This window comes from Amyelois transitella, chromosome 2, assembly GCF_032362555.1.
Source record: "Amyelois transitella isolate CPQ chromosome 2, ilAmyTran1.1, whole genome shotgun sequence".
Classification (NCBI taxonomy): Eukaryota; Metazoa; Arthropoda; class Insecta; order Lepidoptera; family Pyralidae; genus Amyelois; species Amyelois transitella.
Genome location: NC_083505.1, coordinates 2,815,367 through 2,843,063, shown reverse-complemented (window position 1 = coordinate 2,843,063; position 27,697 = coordinate 2,815,367). Strand labels below are relative to the sequence as shown.

Genomic DNA, 27,697 nt, shown 5'->3' with positions numbered 1-27,697 from the left:
CTCGGCGGTTTAGGGTAAATCTCGAAGTCTTCAGTTTGATCAAGGCAAATAGAAATATATTTTAGTTTACTTTAAATTTTCCTTCTTAAACAAGACATTGTTTATTTATATATTACTCTACATATTATATATAGTACTCTTTGTTTAATTATATTATTGATACATTTATTGTTTATAATACACCAACTGTGTTTTGTGACTGGCTCCGTCTTCTCCCTAAGGTGCGGGCTATTTTCTCTCAGTCACTAACATGTAATTTTGGTGTAATTTCTAATTTTCTGCATAAAATTAGTCAAAATCTTCAAGAAACGTTACGTACTTAACTAAGTACATAAAGTTACTCCCCACTCACATTGAATTAACAGGCTTTTTGTCAAGAGGCACAGCTAACCGCCTAGCAATTAGCGGTGGAATTGGTCTACGCTGTAATGGAGCTAGGTACAGTCAACCGTATATCAAGTTACCCTATATGGTAATAAAGACTAATTTGCAGTGAATTTTGGCAGGTTGTTACGTTGTGGACTGTACTTCGGATAAATTAATATTAGATTCGTTCAACATCGAAATGTTTTAGAATTTATATAAAGAAGTGTGTAGTATTATCTATGTAGCTTTTGCTGCAACCTTTGTGCGCGAGGTCTTTAGACGTAGTGCGCCGACATCACTGTCACTTACGAGTACGGATAGCTGCGTACAAAATGTAGCATACGTAAACGTTGCATATAATACATTAACACTATAATTTTTCATTGACACTGACTGATACTTTACTTTGACGGCCTCTGTGGCGCAGCGGTAGTACGCTTGTCTGTGACACCGTCCAAGAGCATGATGGTATAGTACCTATCGTTGTGTTAGCATTTCGTAACGCAAGTCTCGAACTTGCTTCGAGGCTAACTTAATCTTGTATTGATCTTGATCTGTTCCGTATATATTTATTTATTTACTGATCGGTGATCGTCTATCGATGTGCCAGCACTGTTAGGTATGTGCGAATCAGCCTTTATTGGGCTGCGCAGAAATTCTACCTCTATGCCACAGATTTAAAAACTTTACTTGACTATGCTTACTCTAAATCTTTCCTCTAAAATAAACGGGTGTGATAGCAATAAATATAAATGTAAAATACTGTCACGAAATAAGGAGGTGGCACTGTTCCTTTGTCGCCTTTGTTCTTTCAGTTTCAGAAGAAAAATGACACGTCAGTTTCAATTTCGATTGCTTCCGTGACAAAGTAAATTTGTATTTATTTGTTTGAAAAGTTGTACAATTAATTGGACGGAAAGGAAATGAAATGATATTGTATTACAACTATGGACAATTATTGGCGAGGTTAAGTACATACCTGCATATATATAATATCACGCCTCTTTGCCGGAAGTCTTGGAAGAGGTAGTTGTTAGGCATTTTCCACTTGCTACGATCCCTGCATACTTCTTTCGCTTCATCCGCAATCTCATCTTCATCACTCTTGCTTGACCTGACCTGACTTTTTTCCCGAACGTCCCGGTAAGGTCTAGGCCTTCCCACTCCAACGATCCCACTCACACTCTCTTTGTATATTTGTTTGGTTAAACTGCTTTAATTCATCTTCTATTCCTGTCACTATGTCTTCTTTTACATCACAGCATTCACTTATATCGCTGTTCCTTATTCTGTTACTCAATTTTACACCGTTCATACTTTTTTGCTACCATTTCTGCCTGCTTTTATTCTGCTTTTGTGTTTCTTCTGCCACACCCAATTTTCACTCCCATATATTAGTGTTGGGACCAACACTTTGAGTAAAAAATAAGTAATCATATTATAATTTTACCATTTTATCAGTACCTATTTGTTTTAGATATATTTCCAAAAGTCTAAAGAACTAATCTTAAGAACTATCCTAAGATTATTGTCAGGGTACAAATACAAAAAAGTTTATCCGTACATTATTTTCTGTTAATACTGTTAATTTTTTACTTTCTTTTTATATATTTTTTTTAAACTATTTACTATCCGCGCTTTATCTGCACTCCACAGTGTAAATTACCTTCATATTATTCTCCAGTGACGGAATAATAACGAAGCGAAAGTTGCCAACTCTGCCTGCCAAAGTTTCCGGAATCGAAGTTGAGTCCCGCCCGACTCCTGATTGGAGTGCAGCAAAATTTTCACTGAATGCAATAGGTTCTGTGTAAAGTTTTGTATGTCAGCTAATGACGTTATTATTCTTAGGAAAGGTCTTGAGTTACATGGGAGAAAAAATTGGTTTTAAAACATAAACTTGTCTTTATCCCTTACGGAGTAAGCAGAGTGAACAGTCATTGTAAAGACTGAAGGGCAACATTCAGTAGCATAATGACGGAATAGTGAAAAAATTGTATTAGTTCGATTATCTTTCAAATTTGTTTGCGTTAATTTAGTAATTACCAGCTCTGATTGCTTATCGTAAATATCACAAGAACAAGTAGGTACTTTTTTCAAGATGAAGAGTAAAAATATATGTCCTTTTCAGTATTCTTATATATCTGTCAAATTATTTTATGTATGTAGTATGGTTTCAAAGCGAAATTAATGTTCTCATATTCTTACTTCAATCTCTGACATTATTTTAGAGCTAATTAGGACTTTCTAAGTATTTTAACTTTTGCCTTGTTCTAACTTTCCAACATGTTTACAAGATGATCTTAAGGAGGCAAATAACCTCACGATTTCCGTAGCTTTATTTTGGGAAACAAGTATTTACGACGTAAGAAGTCTTCTTGTCTATTTTGGTTTTTCCTACAAGATTGTTCAGACATTAAGATGTTTGCTCCATTGAATTCTTATTCATTAATCCGTGTTTTTACAATGCGGTTAATCTATATTTTCCTTAAGTCTGTTCTACAATTTGTAAGTTTTATGGCAGCCATTATAAATAGTTATATGTATCCAACAGTACCTAAATTATTGAAATTTATAGGTAATACGATATACGATCACTACATCTCTTTCCCATGAATGTTGTAAAAGGCGACTAAGGACGGGTTTACAAACTTGTAACTTCGTATAGGCGATGGGCTAGCAACCTGTCACTATTTGACTTTCAATTCTATCGTTAAGCCTAACAGCTGAACGTGGCCTGTGAGTCTTTCAAGACTGCTGGCTCTGTTTACCCCGCAAGGGATATAGTAGAAAACACTAAGTTTTTCTACGCTAGTAGATCAAACACTTGAAAACATAAGAAATGCTTGTATGTTTTTCCAAAATGGTCCTCATTTTGCCAACTTATCTCGCAAGCGGATTGACATTTCTCTTGGAAATTGTACTTATTCAGTTTGAACGCCATCGGTACGGAAATGTGCCCTGTCAAGCATTCACGTGCACCAGCAAAATGTGACCTTACAACAATACATTTATGGTTGTTTATTGTTTGCAGATATAGTGATCCCGTCGTTGCTTATAGCGGCGCTGTTTATCGGAAACGCGTTCATCGTGCTCATCATATACAAATATAGAAAACGGTGAGTTTCATATTGTTTTCATTTATTTTTTGTGCCGTGTGGTTCTCAGTAGTATTGAATAGGTCCATTCAATTTCTTTTGGCGACTTACGGAAATGGAATATTCATCTAGATGAATATTCCATTTTTACTCTATCTATTTTACTCTAGAGTAATGCCCGCTATGCTGGGCGCCACTCTTATATAAAACCACTTCGTTCACACCCAGAGTAGACACAGATTCAGCACGCACACTTTAATAGCGCGATTTAAAGTTTAAAACCAATATTAACTATGATCTAATATGAGTTAGGATCCCTTATAAAGATTGCCCTTAAAGCCAAATAGCTGAACTTAGCTCTGTCTACCCCCAAGGGATATAGACCATCAGGTCTATATCCCTTGGGGGATATCATCAGATATGTAGGTATGTATAAAGATTGCAGATTGTCATCCCTGCAATCTATCATAAACAGTGTTGCTTCGTGTAAAAAGGTAACTTAACCGACCCAGAATCATGGTCAAAGGCGCACTCCGGGCTCCTCTCCAGAGAGGTGAGAATGCAATTGGCATTATCGCCAGGAGGGAGAAGAACCACTCACGGAAAAATACACATCTCTGCCACGCTACTTATTAAGGCTTACTATAAACGTGGAATCCTGAGGACCTGTTGGGCTCGCGGTCATACGTCAGCCAGTCAATGGGTTATCGCTTTTATAATATAGATAATTCCCTAGTGTTATATTCGTGCTACTATCAATGCGGCCACAGGAAGGCGGTCTATTAGCGTTGATTTGAACTGCGCGAAGTGATTTCAGGGCGAGGTCCCTTTGACGGCGGTAAGACCTCGCTGAGTATTTTTCGTAAATTATACACTGGATACTACATGGAATAATTTAATACTGATCTCATGATTATGTGCTTTTTCGGAAGTCGTGTATATTTATATAAATAACACCTCTTTCCCGGAGAGGTAGGCAGAGAACAACACCTTTCGATATAATCTAAATATTTGTTAAATTCTAACAAAGTTGTATCTAGAAATATTATAAAATTAGTATGAATCAATTATAATTACTTTTAAATATGTTCAAATGAAGATACAAATTTGTTATAATTTAACACATAAATAAATTTTATGTTTTTATGGACAGACTTATCGATTTATAGCAAACTAGACCGCTTGTATCGATAATAATTCGAAAAAATATTTTGGTATCACCGACAAGGCAAGACGGACATTTATTGCGAAAACGAAAAAATATTAAGAATGTAACGTAGATTTAAAAAATGCGTTAGCCATACATATATTTGTATGGAGAAACAGTTCGTAGAATTTACCACAGGGAAGAATCTATTTTCATAAACTAAAATTCTTTGTAAAATGCTTTGAAGTAAAGCAACAGCTGTCAACACAGAGTAAAGGAAGTGGAGCCATTAGCGTTGATTTGTTAACTATTACTCTGATAGTTAAGGGTGGGGTTCTAGTTGTGGCGACATTTTAATACACTCTACGAAGAAAATTTCCTCGAACATACAATGTATAATATACAGAAAATTCATTTATTATTTTATATCTTTCTGCAGGCAAAGATTTAGAGACGATAATTTCCAATTTCCTGACCTAGACCCAATCCCAGTAGCTCCAGCCACGTCCAGAACCACCCCAAGAAATTGAAAGAGGATGGACGAAACAAGATAAAAATCTTGAAGCTGCGAAGCAAGTTAATTATAAATTTGGTTTTAGTAATTGACATTAATATTTGTATGTAATATAATGTAAATTATAATGTAGGCGTATGTAGATAGAAAATATTTTATAACACTATGATAATACTACAACAGAAGACAGATTTTATAGCTCCAAAAAATATAAAATGGTTCAGAGGTGCACTTAACTCTTAAAGAAATCAGAAGGCTGTAGTACTTTTTCAAAATTTTATTTTTACTTTTGCCTTGTTTAATAAATATAGAAAGTCCAACAATATTTTCTCCAATATAAAGGAATAATAAATATTGCCACAAGTAACCGATATGCTTCGTCAAGCGGTCACTGTGTTCCGTCATCGGCCAAGCTTAATTAATTGAATTACCCAGTTATGTGGCTCATGATCGAGAGAAGAGCTTCTACCTACTAAGTAGGGGTCTCTTTAAAACAAATAAACTTCATACAACCACGTCTGCTTCCTATAGTTGCCTAGAAAATACTTCCACACTTTAAAGGATTTCCACTTTCTTGCAGCTTTTATAACAGAGGGTTAAAAACGGTTTTAGAAAATGAAAAAATGATTAGAAAATCTGCCATCAAAAATTTGACAGAATATTCAATTCAATTAAACTCTGCTTGAATTTAATGTTCAGGCATATTCTTCTCTTCATCATTCTTTCTTAATTTTTCTTTTTTAATACAGTTTATTTCTCAGCATCCTGTAACAGGACGAACATGTCGATAAATTGTTTAATTTCCATTCCACGTGTCCCTCATGCTCCGAGGATTCCCGTTCAATATCGCCGCAGCCGTTTGTGGTTTGAAGGGTTATGCCCCACGAAGGTCCCAGTTGGACTACGAATAAATTTCGAATATATTTTTAGGGTTCACGCCATCGGGTGCCATTATAAAACCACACAATATATTGCCTTTGTCATCGATTTCAAGGAACATTCGCTACTTAATTTTAATATACATTTATACGCGTACAACGAAAAGATCAAGTTGTTTTCCATACATGCGTACATACATACATATAATTACTTCTATGTTCTTGCGGGATACCCAGAACCAACAGTCTTGAAAAGACTTATAGGCCCCGTTTAGCCGTTTGGCTCAATGATAGGATTTAGATTCACATAATTTCCGTAACCGTGAGAAATTTGGAAAATGTTCTCTTAGCGCACCCGTGGACTACTTACTCATCTTTATATTGTAAAATTTCAAATCTGTTAGGCAGTCAGGCACTCAGTGAAGGGAAGATTTTAGATATATAGATGATATTTTATATTTTTTGTAAAATTTATGCATCCGCTTGTCATTTATAAGTTTAATTTTATTATGTGAAAACTCACTTGTAACACTAATCTGACAGGAATTTGTGTCGAAATCCCGAGGGAGCTAGAGGTTTACTCTATTTTTTTATAAAACTGTATAAACAATTTTGATTTATGATTGCTCTTGCGCCACATTAACTGATTAAAAAGAAAACTGATTACTATGAAATTAATCTTCATCATTAACAGACTTCCGCCGGACAGTAGATTTAACATCTAGACATTTAGTACTTAAGCCGGGTTTAAGTTAAGCCCAGTTAAATTGCTCTCTAGACGTTGAGTCAATTATATCTCAGAAAGTCTGACAAAGCCACTGGCTGTAGTGCAACTAACAATGAGTTATTTAACTTTAAATAGTATATTAGACTTCTTATTTAGTTTATACTTAGATAACTATTATTTATGCCGCGTGGTTTCTCGCACTTTAGAATAGGAACACTCTACCTCTTTCCTATGCATGTCGTAATAGGTGACTAAGGTTTTGGCTAATAAACTAAATTTTTGTAAGCGATTTCCATTACTTCCATTTTACATTTTTATTTGTTAGTAGCTGTCCTGTCACAATTTTAATTTCAGTTCCATCTTTAAGTTACACAGCTGAACGTGGCCTTTCATTATTTTTAAGACTGCTGGCTCTGTCTACCCCGCACGGGACATAGATGTGATTCTTATCCTATCCTCACCACTCTGGAGAGGAGCCCGGGGTATGCCTTTGACCATGGACCCTGATATGGATGCGTCAGTTTTTACACGAAGTCGTTTTTACACGAAGCGACTCCCATCTGACCTCTGCAACTTTTGCAGGTAAACGTAATCCGTATTGGATCGATCATGGTTAAACATCCAGTTGCTTAATTGTGCAGGGTCCCTTACTATGTTTTCACTCACCGTAAGAGCGTCGGTTAGTATTCAAACTAATATACATAACTTCGAAATTAATCATTGGTACATGGCCGGTACATATGTACTTACATGGTTGGATTCGAACCTGTGCCTTTTTGCGCCACACGCAGTTTAACCGGGCACATTACCGCTTCGACCACCGACGTAGTTGTCTTAAGTTAAATTCATCATATTATTTATCAAAAACTTGTTTAACCTCTTACCCAAGTTTAATTTTAAACTCCTCTGGTCAGTCTTTGGTTATTTTCTCTATTCATTCGAAAGCTCCATCAGGTAATTGGGTTGATGTTTGGCTTAATGAAATATATTCAAGTATTTTGATGAAAGCCGAGGGTTGCTGAGGGAGTAAGGCTGTATCTTTGTCTTAAATCAGATTCAGTAGGGTTCCCCGTTCGAATGTGGAAAACAGGACTAAAATTCTAATTTTTCTGTCTCCGTGAGATTTTTCAGAAGAAATAGTAATCTTTGTTTGAAATTTTGTGTGAATATAATTAGGTATACCTGAGGTAACAATGATATCACATAGAATTTCATTACATCCTTATTGTAGTTTAAGTGTAAAACCGTAACAGTCCGATTTTCATCTACATATATATGGTTATAGTAAGGGGGATAGTATCAGATAATAGATAGATAGGGATAGTATAAACGATCAAAATATTATTTTTATTTCTATGGCAACAAAAAGCGTGTTTAATAGAAGTCAAGGGCAACTGCAGTGTGGAAAATTGTTGCTTTTTTTATTTCCTACGCGAACGGACAAATTTATTTTAACGGTAGTATTAATTCTCGGAATTATACAGTAAAAGTCCGTCTTTATCCAAACGCGTGGCAACCCCGGGCGGGTGTACTTATTAAGTAATTAAATTATGGTCATTACCCAAGTTTGGGACGGCCCAAGTTCGTGTACCTAATTAGTTATCATTGTTTCCATTCTGCTTTGTTATGTTGTGACGTATTTAGTATATTTATCGTTTGAAAATATAATAAATACTGTTAATTTATATAATGTCCGACATTACCACGGGAACTGGACAACGGGTCATTATCTATGCAAAGTTGTGGAAATCCATTCATGTAATCGCGTCTGTATCCCTTGCGGGGTAGACAGAGCAAAAAAGTTGCAATGTCGTGGAAATATGCTACATAAGCTATGCGTGCTATTTGCTAGAGTCATGGAATACTAAGAAGGGCATAGGATAACTTACATCCCGAAAAAAAAAGACTGTTTCCGCAGGATTAGCGATACAGTAAAGCCACGGGCAAAAGATAGTCAAGTATATTTATAGTTCGTAAATAGGAAATTGAAAATACGTTTGGCATGTCCTTTAACGAATACGAATTGGTTTTTCGTTTTGTTAATAAAATACTTGTATAACTAATTTGTATTGCATTCTTTCAAAATTCTGACTAGGTATTTGCGGTTTGTTACGGCTAACTACGTAGCAATTCAAATTTTGTTTCCACATGTCCTTGTAATTGTTATATTTGATTAGTCAACCTGCGTTTGACATGACTAATATACATCTTAGCATTCACTTTTAACCCTAAAATTTTATTGCCGTCATAATCCGTGCAGCTTTATCACTTATCAATTTCAATATTCGTGTTTCTTTAAAATATTAATATATTATATAAGTATGTTTTAAATATCATATTGGTTGCACAATAACTATAATTTCATTTTAATATTATTAAGTACTATAAAATTATTTTAATCTATATGTTTGCTGTGGATTAATTATCAAATGTTGGCGAGTTTTACCAGTATAAGTATAGCCTATTCCCACCGGGAATAAAGCTCAAACGATACACACGTGTATGAACATACATACATATATGTTTTAACGTTATTGCTGCTAAAGCTCTAATTAAAATCCCTAGTCTGGCGGGAATTTGTGCCGCGTTCAGAGGTTATTTTAGCAAATTGCAATTAGTGTAGTGATGCTACGCGGTCCGCGGTTTATTAAATGTCGCGCGATCTCCAGTTTAGTAGGTACTTTGTCTATAGAAAGGACAGTAATAAAAAAATTGTACATACATCATATGTCACGTCTATATCCCTTGCGGGGTAGACAGAGCCATAGTCTTGAAAAGACTGAATGGCCACGTTCAGCTATTTGACTTAATGATAGAATTGAGATTAAAATAGTGACAGGTTGCTAACCCATCGCCTAAAAAAGAATCCCATGTTTGTAAGCCTATCCCTTAGTCGCCTTTTACGACACTCATGGGAAAGAGATGGAGTGGTCCTATTCTTTTTTGTATTTGTGCCGGGAACCACACGGCACCAATACAAAAAAGTACCAATGAAAAAATTGCTTTTATGTGAAATCAAATTTAAGTTATTAAATCACTGCTGTGTACCTGTAGGTTTATTAACTTGACAGACAGACGACTGTTCAGTCGTCGATATATAAACATAATTTAATGTACATACAAACAAATAAAATTGCGGGTTAAGTTTCGATTTAGGCGACGGTATGTGAACAAATAATTTATGGAGAAGTAAAATAAGGGTCTGTTCACACTCTAAGAAATGGCGTTTCATACGAAATGTCTTTTCGTGCAAAATTTTGGGTCTCAATTGAGATTGTATTAAATAGATAAAATAACGCAGTGGGACTACTCACGCCGGTAAAGATTAGTCTATTTTTAGAGAACTGTTTTCAGGCAAAGAATCTAGATTTTAATACTGGCCATTGAGATTTGTTTATTTAATTTTTTTTTAACTTGTTCGCAGGAAAAACGATGACCTGGACGACGAGTTTAACACGATTCCACTGAGCGGCAACGGGAACGTACATAGCGCGGGAAATGCGGTTTAGTGTTTTAAAAAAAAGAATTAGGCTTTTACACACCAAAGATTTGTATTTTAGTTAACTAACTTAACGTTAAGTGAGCAAACGATTTTAGTATTGATTTTTTTGGTTGAAATCATAAGGTATGCTAAAGAAATATTTATTTTTAATGCGCAATTTATAATAACTTATCGTGTAGGTAAATTGAGCGAATCTATAAATATTAACTGCTGGGAAAATTACCGTTACATTCAAATGTGTTCAATAAGTTTTTGTCAATAATCAATATTCTTGAAATCGTCTTTGGTGTGTAATAATCTCCATTTGGAAGTTAAATCGGGCAAGGACAGACCGACGACGAACTACCGCCGTGTCGCCGGTGTGTCGTTAGCCTTAGGCCTTAAGTTACCTATTTATTTGTTAATTAGATACCCTTAGACGCGAACGATAGTCCAGTGACATATTTTCTTCTCATAGGTGACCATTAGGAGTTAAGTAAGGACTGATATTAATATAATACTCGTTTAAAGTAGACGATTTTTCTGTCGCACGTCTGACACTGCCTTTGTTTGTCACTGTAGTCAATTATGTTATTGGCGAATCATCACTAATTAAGTAATGTTTGAAACGTCTCAGAAAATACGCTGACACAGCATATACTCATGTTTGCCAATGTTCAATGTCATCGTAGCCGGAGAAAAACTTAAAGGTTGATTAGTGAAGTGAAGACATAAATATATATTCTGTACAAGGAGTCTAGTACTGTTCTTCGACTGTCGTTTGGCATACGAGCAGATCTATATCTTTTGCAGCTTTTGACATTTAGCCGCTAAGACTTCTCATACTTCTTCACATTTTTGTCAAAGAAAAAATACCTGTCGGCGGTCTCCAGCCATCGTAGCATGGCGCACGCGACACAGTTGTTATCGCGTGATAAACTATTGCTGTTTCGCTTTTTATTATAACGTAAAACGAGGATAGCGATAGGTTTTTAGAAATTGACGTCGCGCATTCCAATCTACGAGAGCAGCTGACGAAAATTCATATCGTCGAATCTTCCGTAGGTCGAACGATCGTCGTAGTACAGTTTTAGGCTTCGGGACAGCTTGAACATATTCAGCTGGTACCAAAGGACAGTGTATGAAAGTTGAGTTGGTACAATGAGTTACAAAAGAAGCTTCTGTGCTTTACTTCTCATTCGTCTGCGCTACAATAAGCCACTTTGACAACCTATTTCTGAATTGTAAGGGGCGATTCGTCGATAATTTCCTCCTATTGTTGTAAAGCTTCTTCAAAAATGAAATCGGTATCTAAATGTATCAATGTTAATTGGTTCCCCCACACAATTGTTGATGTTTTGTATGTATTTGGCGAAATCTGTATAAATTCTGTAATAATAAAAGCACTTTATCTTTGATCTGTGTGTTTTTTAATCCTATTTATATTATAAATGCGAAAGTTTGTGAGTATGTCAGTATGGATGTTTGTTACTCTTTCAAGCAAAAACTACTGAACCGTTTACGATGAAATTTGGTATGTAGGTAGCTGAAGACCCAGAATAACATAATATATAAGATAAGATAAGGCTACTTATCCCGGAGTTCCCGAGGGATTGATAGGGTTTCCATATGGACGAAGTCGCGGGCGGCCTCTAGTAAACGTATAAAGAAAAAATACCCACCCTCTTTTGTTTAGATGTGATGTGTAGAAGAATAATACTTATGTCACCGCAGTCTTGTATAAGTGGATCAAGTCTGAGAAATCAATCTTTGTACCCAAAAATAAAAAAGGTCGTAACTTAAGTAAAACATAAAGAAAAAGTTCACAAACATACTAACTTGACTATCTGATACATTTTTGGAATTCATTGCTTAGTTAAATCTAGATTTGTACTTACATTTCCAAGGCCCTTCATGTGATATCAATGCTTTGTAATGTCACATAAAACACCTTTATGTTAGAACTTATCACACAAACTATAAATCGCTACAAGTCCAAGTGAGCTTATCCGTGTAAGTATCTATATCCGGAACTTTACGAAAGTTTCGGCTTGATAATGTTGGAGCTTGGAAAACGATTGGAGGGAATTTTGAACTGCCGCTAGATATATGTATGTAAAGTAGAAGTCCATATATTTTCATATTTTTAAAAAGGCTTTTTACAAAATACATACATACACATATTCACGTCTATATCCCTTGCGGAGTTGACAGAGCCAACAGTCTTGAAAATACTTATAGGCCACGCTCAGATGCATGCCTCAATGATAGAATTGAGATTCAAATAGTGACAGGTTGCTAGCCCATCGCCTAAAAGAAGAATCCAAGTTTATAAGTTTATCCCTAGCAGCCTTTTAAAAATCTATCAAACAGGAATTCGAACTTACAAACAATAATGAATGTGCTCTCGAGAGGCTAAGGTGTGATGAACAAAACCTAATTTCATTAAAAGTTTACGACATCGATAACTTACACAATTTTCCGGTAGGTGCTTTATTTTGCAAAGCCTTTGAAATTTTCTATCTCAAGATTAGATAATTGAATATTCTAGAAATTTCTCGGCTGTGGGCGACATTATGATTGGAGGTTGGAGCTGAATAATAAATAAAGTTATATTGACTTGGCGAAATGTAAATGTTGTCGTTAAATACGTACACAATGGGAGTTTTCAATGCTATTATTTCGATATTCTGTAAAGATATCAATTAAATTATGTAAATTTAGCTTATAAATTTTGGATTCTTCTTTCAGGTGATAACCTAGCAATCTTTCACAATTTCTGAAGCTCGAATTAACTTTCAACATAAAGCTTAGACATGAATAGAACAAGAAAAAAATTTGCAAATGTGAATAAATTAATATTTATGCACTTTTGCTAATTTAACAAGTTAACAGATGTACCATTTTACACAGAAACAAAAAAAAAAACAACACAAAAAGAATGTGGGCGGAAAAGGAAAATAACATGCACAGACAAACATATTATACGGCCTTTATTAACATTTCTTATAAAATAATATTTGGTTACCATTATCGATAACATAAATAATTTGTAAATAATAACATCTGATATACCTAACTAATTTGAATCATTCTTATTTTTCAAAACATTAAGAAATGGTCGTGGAAGTCCTATTAAAAGACGTGTAATATTGAATACCCACCTTTTTCTCAGTTGTTAACCTATTCACTGACAATCTGAGTCCTTTGTGGTGTATGTTGAAATAATACCAGTGTTAATATTTGATGCGAGCGAAAACAAGCGGGTTTAACACGTCATACTCGTGATATTCAGACAGACTGGGTTTGTATCCCGTGGGAGCAGAAACAGGTTTATTTCCATAGGCGTAAGAAGAAAGAGGCCGTGCTGACGCCAGACTAGAATAAGCCCCACGTCAGAATTATTCATTTAACCAACAAAATAGGCTGTCTGATTGTTATTTAAGACTCTATTTTCTTTTCCCAGAATTCCGAAAAAAGAGGGTCGAAAATCTCTGTAATTATCTACGTTTGTATCAAATAATGGCAAATTTTAAGGGAGATTTCAAAGTTTGAGTTCTTAACTGTGGTGACCTCTATGGGCCACGGTTAAAGATTCCCTCTTAATGTCATAAAACGTATTATCCTTTTCAAATTCAAAATTTTTATTCATTATTATAGGATACTTCACATCGCTTAATAATTGTCAAAACGTATGGTTTAACAACTTTCGGGCGTTAGTCATGGTCGCATCCTCCCCTCTGAAAAGGAGCTCGGAGTACGCCCATGATCCTGGAATAGGTAAGTCAGGTTATTAAATGAAGTAACACCCGTCTAACCTTCGCATTCTTTGATGGGAAACCTAATTGTATTGGCTTATGGTCACACACATAGAGTTTCCTAAATGTGCAATTTTCCTCACTAAGTTTTCCCTGCTAGTGTCTCATAACATTACCAAACTCTATGATGATAGGATGATGATCATGAACGCAATTAAAAGTTGAGGCAAATCATTAAGACTTGTAAAACGAGCACATTCGCGGCTATTAACTTTTTCCATACTCAGAGAAGGTTAAGATGTGTTCCTTCTGGGCGCGAACTGTACCTATTATCCGTTTAAGCCAAAAAGGTTGTCAATAAAATCAGTTTAAATGTGACATGATTTCGAAACATTTCGTTAAAACATATATAAAAAGATCTTCAAATGATATACTTATTATTTCGCACGGGGTTTTTTTTTATTTTTCTGATATATGTGCAAAACATATCATCGTATTCGTTATAAAAAAATAAACGAATCTTTTCTTCTTATAATATAAGTAACAGTATAGCTTATCATAGCTTACATCGCTTAAGGTAAGTGTGACTTCGTGCCGCTTCGGTCTCTCCGGCGCCCCTCTTCACAGCCCAGAGGCCCGTGGTCGCGCCCCGAGTCTTCACCTTTGGACTATCAGCATTCACCAAGTAGCTTGCTTTCCTCCAGCAGCATCTTGCTGGATCTCGTGTCTATAGCTTAACCTACGACCTCTAAATTTTAACTAGTAAAAATAGTCCAAATAAAGCTTGTCTTTATTATATAAATTTTTCAATCACCTCTAATTTCTCTTACCGTGACGTTTTTCTAAAACGCCACAAAATAAGGTGCTTAATTTGAGGTGAAATTACAACCAGGTGGGCATTCAGAGGTAATAATATCACATGGGGCAAACAAGGGGACCAGAGGGGCAAACCAAGGCAAATTAAAGTCTTTCCGCCCCAAATTGGGTCACGTATGTTGTAATGATATGTACGGTACTGAGGTATTATCCGACCAAAATAAATTTCCTCGGAGCCCATAACCACGAGTGTCTCCTAGGAAAAGAACGGATGTCCTCAAAAGAAAATGCTGATACTAAAGAGATAGGGACTGATTCTCAGAACATTTTTACGGACAAAGCTAAAAATGGGAAGTAGAAATGGGAATAAGATGAAGGATAGTGTTGAAAATGCATTCAGAATGTTTTGCAAACAATAATTTAATAAAAAATATTTGTTTACAAAACATTTTTTTTTTGTTCGTACCTTTTGAGTGTCCCACATGTGTACAGTTAGTGACAGATTAGCTTATATGACTTCTTTAGCATACCCCAAAATTTTTAACCATAGGCTGAGAAAACAATGGGAGTGTCACAACACATCATCAACATATATGTGATCACATAGCTGTTGATGAGCGATTCGTAAATTGATAATTATGTATAAGAATTTGTTAAAAATTGAGACGGAGTAAAAGTTTGGACAAGGAATTCCTTATGAACTTGTATTTCGATAACAAAGGAAAGTAAAGATCGCCAGCGGGGAAATGCATTTTGTTGTTATTTAAATTTTATACTGTTTGGAAAAGGTTTTCCATAACACCGAGTTTTGCGAATTTCCATGAATTTTAGATAATTTTAAACGACGTCCATTAATGGACATACTGATTTTGGGATCCATGGATATTATTAATTTATTTATCACTAACATAATTGAAAATACCATTAGGATACGAATATATAGGAAATAATTTTTGTCCTATTGAATATTTTGGAAATTCTTGAAATTTGTTGAGGACTAATAAAAGTCGAAACTACTATATTTGACCATGTTTGTTTGTTTTATCAAGTGTAAAGTTCTAAATAAAATTAAATTCGGTTTTCATAATTATAAGGCTAACCATAACCCTTATTTTTCCTCTAAATATGTTTTTACATATTAAATGAATATCACCCATATTTATATTATTTTCATGTATGTTAATGATATTTATGTTATTTGTGAAATAATTACTATACCTACTTACTTTGTAAAGTTTCTAACAAGTAAGAATATTAATAACAAATGTTTGCAGCGTAAATAAATTTGGAGATGACTAGTCCAATCCTACTATTCCTAGTGCTTGCTACTTTCTATTCCTTGTTTGTGACATTCAGTACCCTCTAGTTTCTGTCGTCGGACGGGAAATGACTCGCTCCTTGTCATGTAAATTTGAAGTTCTAGTTTCCGACTCTCGAAGTCCTAGACTTCTGACGATTCGTCTTTTGCAAATAAATGAAAGAGTCCCATGGTTATTAGGTTATCCCTTAGTTGCCTTTTACGTCATCCACAAGAAAGATGGAGTGGTTCTATAATTTTTTCTATTGTTGCCGAGAACCACACGGCACCTTATTTATTTTTATTTAATAACTTTAACATAACTTTCAGTTTTATCACGAGTTTTGTGGAGGCAAGATAGATTTTTTAAGTCAAATTGGTCATCATTTAAGTAAGTAATTAATAATTCATAATGACTGGATTAATTAATTTACATATTGTGCATTTAATATACAAATCAATTTAATCTAATTGCGTGCTGATGTCGCCATTATTCCTGTACAAACTGAATTATTATTTAGCTGAATAAATACTGCGCCATAATTAGAGTTTGCAATGCATATTTAGTGGTTTTTGATAATCTTTGTGACGTGTTGATTTGATTAGTAGTCACTAGTCATGTGTTCGATTCCCGTTCAGGCCACGATGAAAGATGAACTTTTCTACTTGTCAAGATATCAAAACCAACACAAGTTTCGAATTTGCTATGAGTTAATTTAATCTGTGTGATTGTTTAAGGGCAGTATTTTATTTTTCATAAATTTGGAATGAATCGGACTAACGACAAAAGCTTAAAGTTGTTATATACTTACATATCTTCTTCCATTTCAGATTACATCATTTATTAAGTTTGTAAGCCTATCCCTTAGTCGCCTTTTACGACATCCATGGGAAAGAGGCGACTAAGAAATAGGCTTACAAACTTGGGATTCTTTTTAGGCGATGGGCTAGCAATCTGTCACTATTTGAATCTCAATTCTATCATTAAGCCAAATAGCTGAACGTGGCCATTCAGTCTTTTCAAGACTGTTGGCTCTGTCTACCCCGCAAGGGATATATACGTGACCATATGTATGTATCATTTATTAAAGTGGCTTTTTGGTACAAACTTTATCACTGATTTTTAAACTTTTTTCATATTTTAGTAAGAACACAGATACAAATTAATAAGAACTTTTATAAAAGAAGAATTCGATACTAAACTTAAATACAAAAGTTTCATTCGTGAATTCCCAATTGCGTGGTTTTCATTTGAATTTGCAGACAGCAATTCCAGCCGAGCTATTTGTCTTTTCACTACATCTAAATAGGGCTGCATCAATAGATATTGGAAAACCATCGCACAGCGGCAGCAAGGAGCCTTAAATAAAATAGAGTTTGTCAGTACATCAAAAAAAGTTCTGTTTTTTTTGCCGCGGCGGACTCCATTTAATTTTTCTTTTCTAAAGTTTTGGAAGAGGAAGGTAAAAATGATTTTAAAACTTTCATGTTGCATTATACTATTTATAAATACTCAATATAGGTATTAAACGCGCAGAGCGACTATTTTGACTTGATCATTGTAACATGTTTCGAAACGTCCGAGATATAATAAAAGTTTTTATGCCTGTATAAATTAAATTCAATTGAAAATTGTAGAAACTCGATTTGGTTTCTCGCTCCCTGATCAATTGAAACCTGGGGCGTGATACAGACAAGACTTTGAATAGAGTGTAATTACAACGGCTTGATACCTAAGCAGTTATTCGGACAAAGACTTCGTTCTGCTGTAATTCCTAAATGACGTCACCATTCGTTAAATTGAATAGTTTTGTACTTTTGTAACGTAAATAGGTTGGGCTATAATTTGGAACGTATCTATATAGGAACTGATTTTTTAAACTGCAGAACGGACAAAGTTGAAGAAAAATGTCGAATAGCGCACCCCAGGCTCGGAAACATTGCAATAGAAGATCCAGTTGAGGACGCGAAGAATCATAGTTTTTGCGTGAAAAAAAATGACAAATGAAAAATGTATTAATTAAAAAGTACCTACCTACTTTAAAAAATAAAATAATAATAAACCACTTTTTATAATATAGGTACTCGTAAGTGTATTTATTTTATTTTTCATATTATATTTTGTTTATATACAACTATTATTTTTCAAGTACGTTTAGGTAAGCTTACTCGTGCTACCTCAAAAATCATGAAATGAGAGAAACGCAAATAGGTCAGATCTTTTTTATACAAAATACAAAAACTAATATTCAGTTAATTACCTCTACAATATCATTTGTTAAGATGTTACACAAAAAACAAGAACATCCAAATACCAGCTTACTATGTCTCCCAGAACTACTATGCAAGTAATTAAATTGCAACATATTATCCTACTGTCATCCTGGAAAATTCTAGACCAAATAACTAAATAGACTGCTACAACATACTGGTCTAGAGAGAAAAATTGTTTAATGTTTTTTAAACAATACACTGAAATGATTTTGATGTACTTTGGCACAGACTGGAAAGAAAATACTTGTATCAAGTCTTTACTCTTGATGGCTTCATGATGGAATTTAGTATTTCAACGAGAGAATTTCTTCTTAGATATGGTTTCCTCACGAAAAACAATAGTAATAGCATCAGTTCGCTTTCAAAACCTACGATATTGAGCAAAAAGTCTTAAGTTACGTAGTCGAACTGTGAATTGAACCTGAGTACTTCTCAAACAAGTCAGATACGAGGAAACGAGGTTACGATAACCTGTTGTACACTGACGGTTTCATGCAAGTTTTTAAAATGTAGGTAGGTACATATATTTTAAAACTATTTTCGATCACTGCTCATCAACTTCTGTCAATTAAACGCGAGTTTATCCGGAAAATTATGCTTACAACTTCTAACCAATACGAAAGATCAAAAGACTTGACTTTGACAAGTGATGTCCAACTTGTCAAAATTTCTTCAATAACGTCAAACAATTTAGAATTGTTTGTCAGAAGTTATGATTAGTATAAATGGATTTGAACGAGGGATTTGATACCATTGTTCCTCATTTTAAATTCAAAATGTGTTGAATAAAATAATAAAAAAAAATCTTGCAAAATTTAGTCAATGGCGAAATGTACTATAAAGGCTTGGCTGTAGCACGCTAATAACTTATTTTTTAAGTGGTCTGAGGTTTTGTATATTGAAAGCAAAAACAACATCCACTATCTATCAAAAAACTATATAGCAATTTTGTTGAATGTCTATTATATTATAAACATGAAAGAAAATCATTACATACTCGTGAAATCACGAATTTTCTATGTTTTATTTTTATCAATTAATTTTCTATGAATATTTCTCGTCTATTTAATAATGATATCAATGACTCTGAAATAATACAAAGAAACTTAATTACAGTGTCACTGTCAATTAATTTGCCTTTGTTTAGTGGAATTGTGAGTACAATGTGCATTAATTGTTCCAACATTTCTATTCTTGCCTCCTCAGACGAGAGTTGTATACTTTGAGGATTTCCAACTCAGTTATAATAGGCCAGTGACTCCAATCGCGTATTATTAATCCCGTTTACGCCTGTTTCCCCTGACAATTTTGACAGCCAGTTTGGCGCAGTTGTCGGATTCTCACCTCTGAACCAAAAGGTCCCGAGTTCGATTCTCGGTCAGGTCGTGAAGGAAAAAAGAACTTTTCCTGAATTGCCTAGGTCTTTGATGTTTATTGAATTAAGAATACATACATACATATAATCACGTGTTTATCTCTTGCGGGGAAGACAGAGCCAACTGTCTTGAAAAGACTGAAAGGCCACGTTCAGGTGTTTGGTTTTATGATAGAATTTAGATTATTTTTCTGTTGGTGCCGGGAACCACACGGCATAGCAATTTAGATTATATTATAAAATATATTATCGTTTAGTTTGTATCCTAAGTACATATTTAACACAAGTTTTGAACTTACTTAGAAGCTAGCTTAATCTGTGAGTTTTGTTCCGTATATAATTAAAATGTTGGGACTTGGGATATCCTCTTTTGGTGAACCTTCACACATTTTATGGAACATGTGACAAATTTCAACTTCGTTAAAGGTTCAGTTTACAATTTTTAAAAGTTTTATGCATTAAAATTTTTTATCACTGCTTTATCCCTTACGGGGTAGACATATTTAACAAAGTTCTCGTAAGCTAGATCCTGGGTAATAGCTAGTTATAGCTAATAGTTCTCTTAATCAAGTTTCCCAAATAACGAACGGACTTAATCAGGAATGAATAGAAAATCGATTACTTTCTGAGAGAATGGTGTTCTTACAAGCCTTCTCAGTGAAGTTATATTGAAAATGTTCGTTTCCGATCGCCTTTGTCTGCTCGGACGGGAAACTGGATAGTTTTGATGAAGGTTCCGTTACAGAAAACAAATTTAAATCACGTTTATTGGCAGTTGATCGAAGATACCAATGCTGAAATGGACGGAGGTTTTAGGGAAATACTCTAGTGATTCCACGAAAATAACATAATGGGCAAGGCAAATAATGATTGATTGAGAGAGAAAATGTAGATATAAAATATTTAATCTTTATTTGCCTTTATTGAATAAAAAATATACTCTTTACTTTTATTACCAAAAGCGATATGCTTTTGGTAATTTAAATAAATGGCAACATCTTCAAACGTCACCCGGCGAAGAGTCTGAATCGCGCAAGCTAAGATTTCACTGATTAGAGCATTAGCTGCGGATCCCCAGGCATAACACCTAGTCTGGCGGAAGATATTCCTTTTAAGAAGTATTTTGTACTAGTAAGGTATTAAGTAAAAAGGAAAACTTTGAGAAAAAGATAATAAGTAATTTTTGTATATTCTTACCTTGCTTTGTATATAAGTATACAAAATTCATTCTTAATGTATACAGCGTCTAAACTACCTTCTTTTTATAACTTTTTCCTCGCTAACTTTACACGCTTTCTGTGCATACACTCTTTGAAATAAAGTATCTACTTTATGTTACGTACTTCTAAAATCTTAACTAGTTCATAGCTGCATCAGCTTACATTCTAAGCAGTTTATGCGCTGAAATGGAAGGACAGAAAAGTAGACTTTAGAAAAGGGTACTTATAGAAGTGCATGAATAAATAAATATATTCCGTTTATTGCACACTAAACTTCGAGGCGTCATACTAAATGTAACCTCAAAGGCGTAATTTGTCGGATGATAAGTTAAATTGTCTTTTTTATTTCTGGGGGACTTGCTATCTCTATGCTATTCATTTTGTTTCATTTCATTTATTATTCCTAACAATCCGTCGTTTCACCTATATTGGATCATGGTAGAATAGAACAACCCCATATCTTTTCCATAGATATCGTAAAAGGCAACTAAGGGATATGGGCTAGTGAAATGTCAATTCCATCATGAAGCCATACAGCTGAACGTGGCCTTTCAGTCGTTTCGAGACTGTTGGCTCTGTCTACCCCGCAAGGGATATAGACGTGACTATATGTATGTATGTTACACAACCAGTTGCCAGAATTCACTGCTACTAACTTACGCGTGTTCCACACATACAAAGAAAACAATTAGGATCCCAAAGAGCAACTACACTAACAAAATACATACATACATACATACATATGGTCACGTCTATATCCCTTGCGGGGTAGACAGAGCCAACAGTCTTGAAAAGACTGAATGGCCACGTTTAGCTATTTGGCTTAACGATAGAATTGAGATTAAACTAGTGACAGGTTGCTAGCCCATCGCCTAAAAAAGAATCCCAAGTTTGTAAGCCTATCCCTTAGTCGCCTTTTACGACATCCATGGGAAAGAGATGGAGTGGTCCTATTCTTTTTTGTATTGGTGCCGGGAGCCACACGGCACCATTAACAAAATAACAACTAAACTAAATCTTTTATCCCAAAACTAAGAAGTGAATGTCGCAGTAGCAACTTCTAATTGCCGAATAAATCTAAGTTCGCGAGGTAAACGACAGAGAGTTATTTAATTGTGTGTTTGTTTGTTTCTAGTTGACGGCCTAAGTGCGAATTTCTGCAACCTTGTTAAAATGGATAGCTTGATGATTCAAAGATCATGCTGTGTGGTGCCCGGCGCTAATACAAAAAAGAATAGGATCACTTCGTTTATTTCTCATTGATGTCGTAAAAGGCGACTGAGGGATATGCTTATAAACTTGAGATTCTTCTTTAAGATGACGGGCTAACAATTTGTCACTATATGAATCTCAATTCTATCATTCCGCCAAACAGCTGAAGGTGGCTTATCCGTCTTGTCAAGATTGTTGGCTCTGTCTACCCCGCAAGGGGTATAGACATGATTACATGTATGTATGTCATTCTGGGGTATACTAAAAACAGTATGCAAGCGATACTTTGTAAGCTATAAAATAATTTGGAAAAGTTTTAATGGCCGTCTGCCACACCAACTCCCTTTCAGAATCTATGTTAATATTATAAAGCTGAAGAGTTTATTTGTTTGTTTGAACGCGCTTAACTCAGGAACTACTGAAAAATTATTTTTGCGTTGAATAGACCATTTATCGAGGAAGGCTTTAGGCTACATAACATCACGCTACAACTATAAGAAGCAAATAAATCATTGAAAATGTGAAAAAAAAAAAACGGGGAAAATAATTCATCCCTGAGGGCTTCAATGATGCCAAAAATTATTATTCCACGCGGACAAAGTCGCGGGCACAGCTAGTAAGTAATAACTTTACAACACCATTATAGTAAGTAAATTTCAACAGAAGTGTCCCTTTTAATTTCATAGATAAGGGAGGGCTTGCTCTAACGTTAAACTGATAAAGTGATTATTCAATAATGCCACGCCATCTTGTATTAGTTTGAAGCAATTACTATTACCGGTATAAGATTTAATGACGTTGGAATTAATACTTCGATGAGGTTTGAATCTTGGTTAATAGCTCGTATTAAATGTCCTGAAATTGAGGATTTCTAACGATGGTTTCCGTCACCGTCAAGGACATCGGTTAGTAATCATACTAATGTACGTTACATACAACGGATTTGATGCATGGCTACTATGAGATAAGAACTTATACTCTTTGGAACTGGTATTTTTTGATTCTGATACCTTAACCACTGGACACAACCGTCTTCGCCAGGTTCATTCCACATTTGTCTTAAATATGTACATACATATAATTACGTCTTTATTCCTGACTGGGCAGACTGAACCAACAGTATTGAATAAATAGTAAAGTCTCTTGTACAGCTAATTATATTTTATGTCTATTCCAATTATTTTACTATTATTATTATTTTTCAATTAATTTATTTACCCTAAAGCACAAAAACTAGTTTTATACGTGACCTCGTCAAAAACAGCTTGTAATATTTGTTAGAGGTCAACATTGGTCACGCACGTATCGGGACAAAGAAAATAATGCGAACCCAAGGGACCACGCTCTTGTCCTGTGATATTTAACGAGTAAATAACATGTTTGTTATCACACTTGACTGTTAATAGGGTTAAGGACGCTGTATCAATGCCGTGTGGTTCCCGGCAACAACAGAAAAAGAATAGGACCATTAAATTTTTTGCCATGGATGTCGTAAAAGGCGACTGAGGGATACATACATACGTATGGTGACGTCTGTATCCCTTAGGGGGTAGACAGAGCCAACAGTCTTGAAAAGACTGAATGGCCACGTTCAGCTATTTGGCTTAATGATAGAATTGAGATTCAAATACTGAGGGATAGGCTTCTATAGTTGGGATTCCTCTTTTTGGCGACGACGGGCTAGTACCCTATCACTATTTGAATCTCAATTCTATCATGAAGCCTAAAAGCTGACCGTGGCCTTTCTGACTTTTGATGACTGTCGGCTCTGTCTACTCCGCGGGGGATATAAACTTGAGATTCTTCTTTTAGGCGACAGGCTAGCACCTGTCACTTTATATGAATCTCAATTCTTTCAGTAAGCCAAACGACTGAACGTGGCGTATCAGTATTTTCAAGACTGTTGGCTCTGCCTACACCGCAAGGGATGTAGACGTGATTATGTGTATGTGTGTGTGTGTATAAGTGATTGCGATTAATCCAGATGAAACCCCAAAAAAAAATTGAGATTACAATTTTTATCTCAACAGGGATACGGGATAATAGTGCGAACATAGAAATAAATGTGGTATTTACTAAAAAGTTTTAACATAAATCAGTGAACATACGGAAGTGTTTTGCTGTTGGGGTGACTTATGATGGCGGTAAATTATGTACGGGATTAGGGTCCGTGTGTTTTATATTCAGGATTATATGAATGATATATTTGGAGGGTGGGATAATGTTTTATCGAGTGTGTCGAGTTTTTACTTTTAAGTTTACAAACAGGTATGCGGAAAAATGCCGTGTGGTTATCAGCACCAAAACAAAAAAGAATTGGTCCAAGATATGGAATCTTTCCATGGATGTTGTAAAAGGCGACTAAGGAATAGACTTATCAACTTGCGATTCCTTTTTAGACGAGGCTAGCAATGTGTTGCTATTTGAATCTTTATTCTATCATTAGCCAAACAGCTGAACGTGACCTATCAAGACTGTTGGCGCCGTCTACCCCGCAAGGGTAAGACGTGATTATATGTATGTATGTATGTACTTACTGACATTCTAATTAGGTAGCCAATTCTAGCGCGTAAAATTTAATCCAGCCAAATTGTCGTTAGCAAATCAATTGACTACACCAATTAATATGCCAACGAAATTAAATTACGTTTGTTGCATGATTTTGACGTGCAGGAAATCTGAGGGTTTAGTGCGAGTTTTACTCGACCAAACGCGTCGAGCCAATTAACGCGAAATTTGTATGGAAATGCATTAGTGCCATCGCGTTACCACTAGATGGCGCTAATTAAATTACATACTAATTCGCACTAACCCTTCAAAGTGACGTAGGTACTAATATTTGGTACAATTTTAGAATCTGAGCATACGCAGTTACACGCAAACGTTTCTCATATGTATTTACTCTAACGAGTTAGACACAGTCAATAGTCAAACTCAAACGTTCACGTTCACGTCACGTTAAACCGGATGACTTGGTAATGGAATTGAGATGCAGAGGACTCTGAATTTTATAAGTATTTCCCTTGATTTGCTTTGAAGAGAAAAATTTGACATGCACTATATATATTTTCTGACCAGCATGAAAGTAATCTTGCATTGTAATGCTACTGCCAATAATTATAACATAGTCAAGTTACGTCCATATCCGTTGCGGGGTAGACAGAGCCAACAGTCTTGAAATGATTGAAAGGCCACATTGGTTTGTATGGTTTTATGATGAAATTGAGGTTCTGTTTATCATTGTTATGGCATTTTATTGTTCAGTCATCTGATAAGTAGTTTATTATAAGTATTAATTTGAAAAAGGCACACCAACAGTATGCATTCAATATATTGCTTTAAACATTAAATCTAAATTGTTCTCATATATATATTATATACCCATTACAGGTGTACTCAGAATTTACACAGCAATTGCTACTTATTTTTATTATGTTTAATACCTACATATATTTAAAAGTGCCGTGTATTTCCCGGCTCCAATACAAAAAATAATAGGACCACTCCATCTCTTTCCCATGGATGTCGCAAAAGGCGACTAAGGGATAGGCTTATAAACTTGGGATTCTTTTTTAGGCGATGGGCTAGCAACCTGTCACTATTTGAATCTCAATTCTATCATTAAGTCAAAAAGCTGAACGTGGCCATTCAGTCTATTCGAGATTGTTGGCTTTGTCTACCCCGCAAGGGATATAGACGTGACCATATGTATGTATGTATGTATTTAAAATTAAGAACCAGCAGCTGTGTGATATTAGCTTTTAATTAAGACTTCTTGATTTATTAAGACTTGGATTGATGAGACATCCATAGTTCATTAGTTTACATCTAAAAAAGCCACCAAATTACATTTCACCTTAAATACTCTGGTCACAATTTTTTGAATGTGTCAACCCCAAATCAGTGAATACAAATATAAAAATGAATGTTGCCAGCACCCAATGTGAACTCGTTCTCGTGTTGACACACGTTTGTTTGTACTCATACGGCACATTGCACATTCTCGCAAAATGGCAGAGTGCAAATTGTTACAAAATTACATTTTATTTTATAATTCTCTTTATTATTTTATGACACTCACACGAACATACATATATGTGATACAATTTCATATGGCCGAGAGAAAAGGCTTGTGTATTTTTTTTATATCGTCACAACTGCTTGAAAAATATATTTAATGCACATAAATTATCGTATATCTTGAATATTACATACATACATACATATACTCACGTCTATATCTCTAACGGTGTAGACAGAGCCATAAGTATTAAAAAGTCTGGCAGGTTACGTTCAGCTGCTTGGCTTATTGATAGAATTGAGATTCAAATAGTGACAGGTGCCCATGGCCTAAAAGAAGAATCCCAGGTTTCTTAAACTATTCCTTAGTCGCCTTTTACGATATACAAGGGAAAAAGATGGAGATTTCCTATTTTTTTCTTTTAGTGCCGGAAACCACACGGCATATATAACGTCACAAAATCCGTCCGTTAAACTAGCCCATCACCTAAACACGGTTCACTAAATAACCAACATATTGCCAATACCCACAAAACACAATCTACACTAAACCGACTTTGAGTCTGTAAGCTAATGGAACACTCGAACTGCTGATTGCAAATCCCAGATTTCTAGATACAGCATCTAGGACGTGACTGGGGATCTAATGAAAATCCTAGGGGTGAATACTTACTATGTATAAATAAATAAATATATATGCTACAGATTATAAACCCCATAGACGTGACTATATATTATACCTATGTACTTATGTATGTATTTATAACATTATTATATATAACAAATTTGTCTTAAATAAAGAAATGCTATAAAACAGATTAACTAACTTCATATATTATAATTTATATATATATATATATATATATATATATATATATATATATATATATATATATATATATATATATATATATATATATATATATATATATATATATATATATATTATAATGTCTTGATCTCTCTCGGGTTAAAAGTAGATATCAACTAATAAGCTTTTCCCTTTATTGTCTTTTACAACAACGCAGTAAGAGGAAAAGCTGGCATACACCTTTTTTTCTTCGCTACCATAACCCAAACTAAAGATGAATGTGGCTATTCTCTTAGTCGCCTTTTACGACATCTACACTGCAAACAGAGATTGAGTTTTTTAAAAATAAAATACCTGAAATCAAGCGGCACGTGTATGTGAAACTATAAAATATTGATACAATAATGTGAATATACAAAATATGATCCCAGTGTATCAAATATCGTTTTTCACGAATACTTCCCTCAGCCTCACAGGAATATCAAATCAATTTACGCTTCAAACAAATATCTGATGTCAACCAACAAAGGGGTTCGATTCGCCTTAGATTAAATTCTTGGTGCTTGCAGTGAGAAGTTTCCGTGGTCTGAGAAATGCTGTTTACAAAAGCTTAGGATACTTTTTATAACTACTTTTTGTTTTGGTGGTTAAAAAATGGTGTATTGGCAAATATTTGAAATTGTTACTTGAAAATGTTGTATTT

At 34.8% G+C, this 27,697-nt stretch overlaps 1 protein-coding gene across 2 annotated transcripts in view; it reads left to right on the top strand.

Moving 5' to 3' along the window:
- The window catches only part of LOC106143208 (uncharacterized), an 81,454-nt gene extending 69,825 nt beyond the window's left edge, over positions 1-11,629 (top strand). For both annotated transcript variants that reach the window (XM_060945913.1, XM_013345234.2), the window contains exons 8-9: positions 3,401-3,485; positions 10,155-11,629. In XM_060945913.1, the coding sequence (XP_060801896.1) occupies positions 3,401-3,485; positions 10,155-10,239 (170 nt within the window). In that variant the 3' untranslated portion in view covers positions 10,240-11,629. The remainder of the gene's footprint in view (positions 1-3,400; positions 3,486-10,154) is intronic.
- Positions 11,630-27,697: the final 16,068 nt, after the last annotated feature.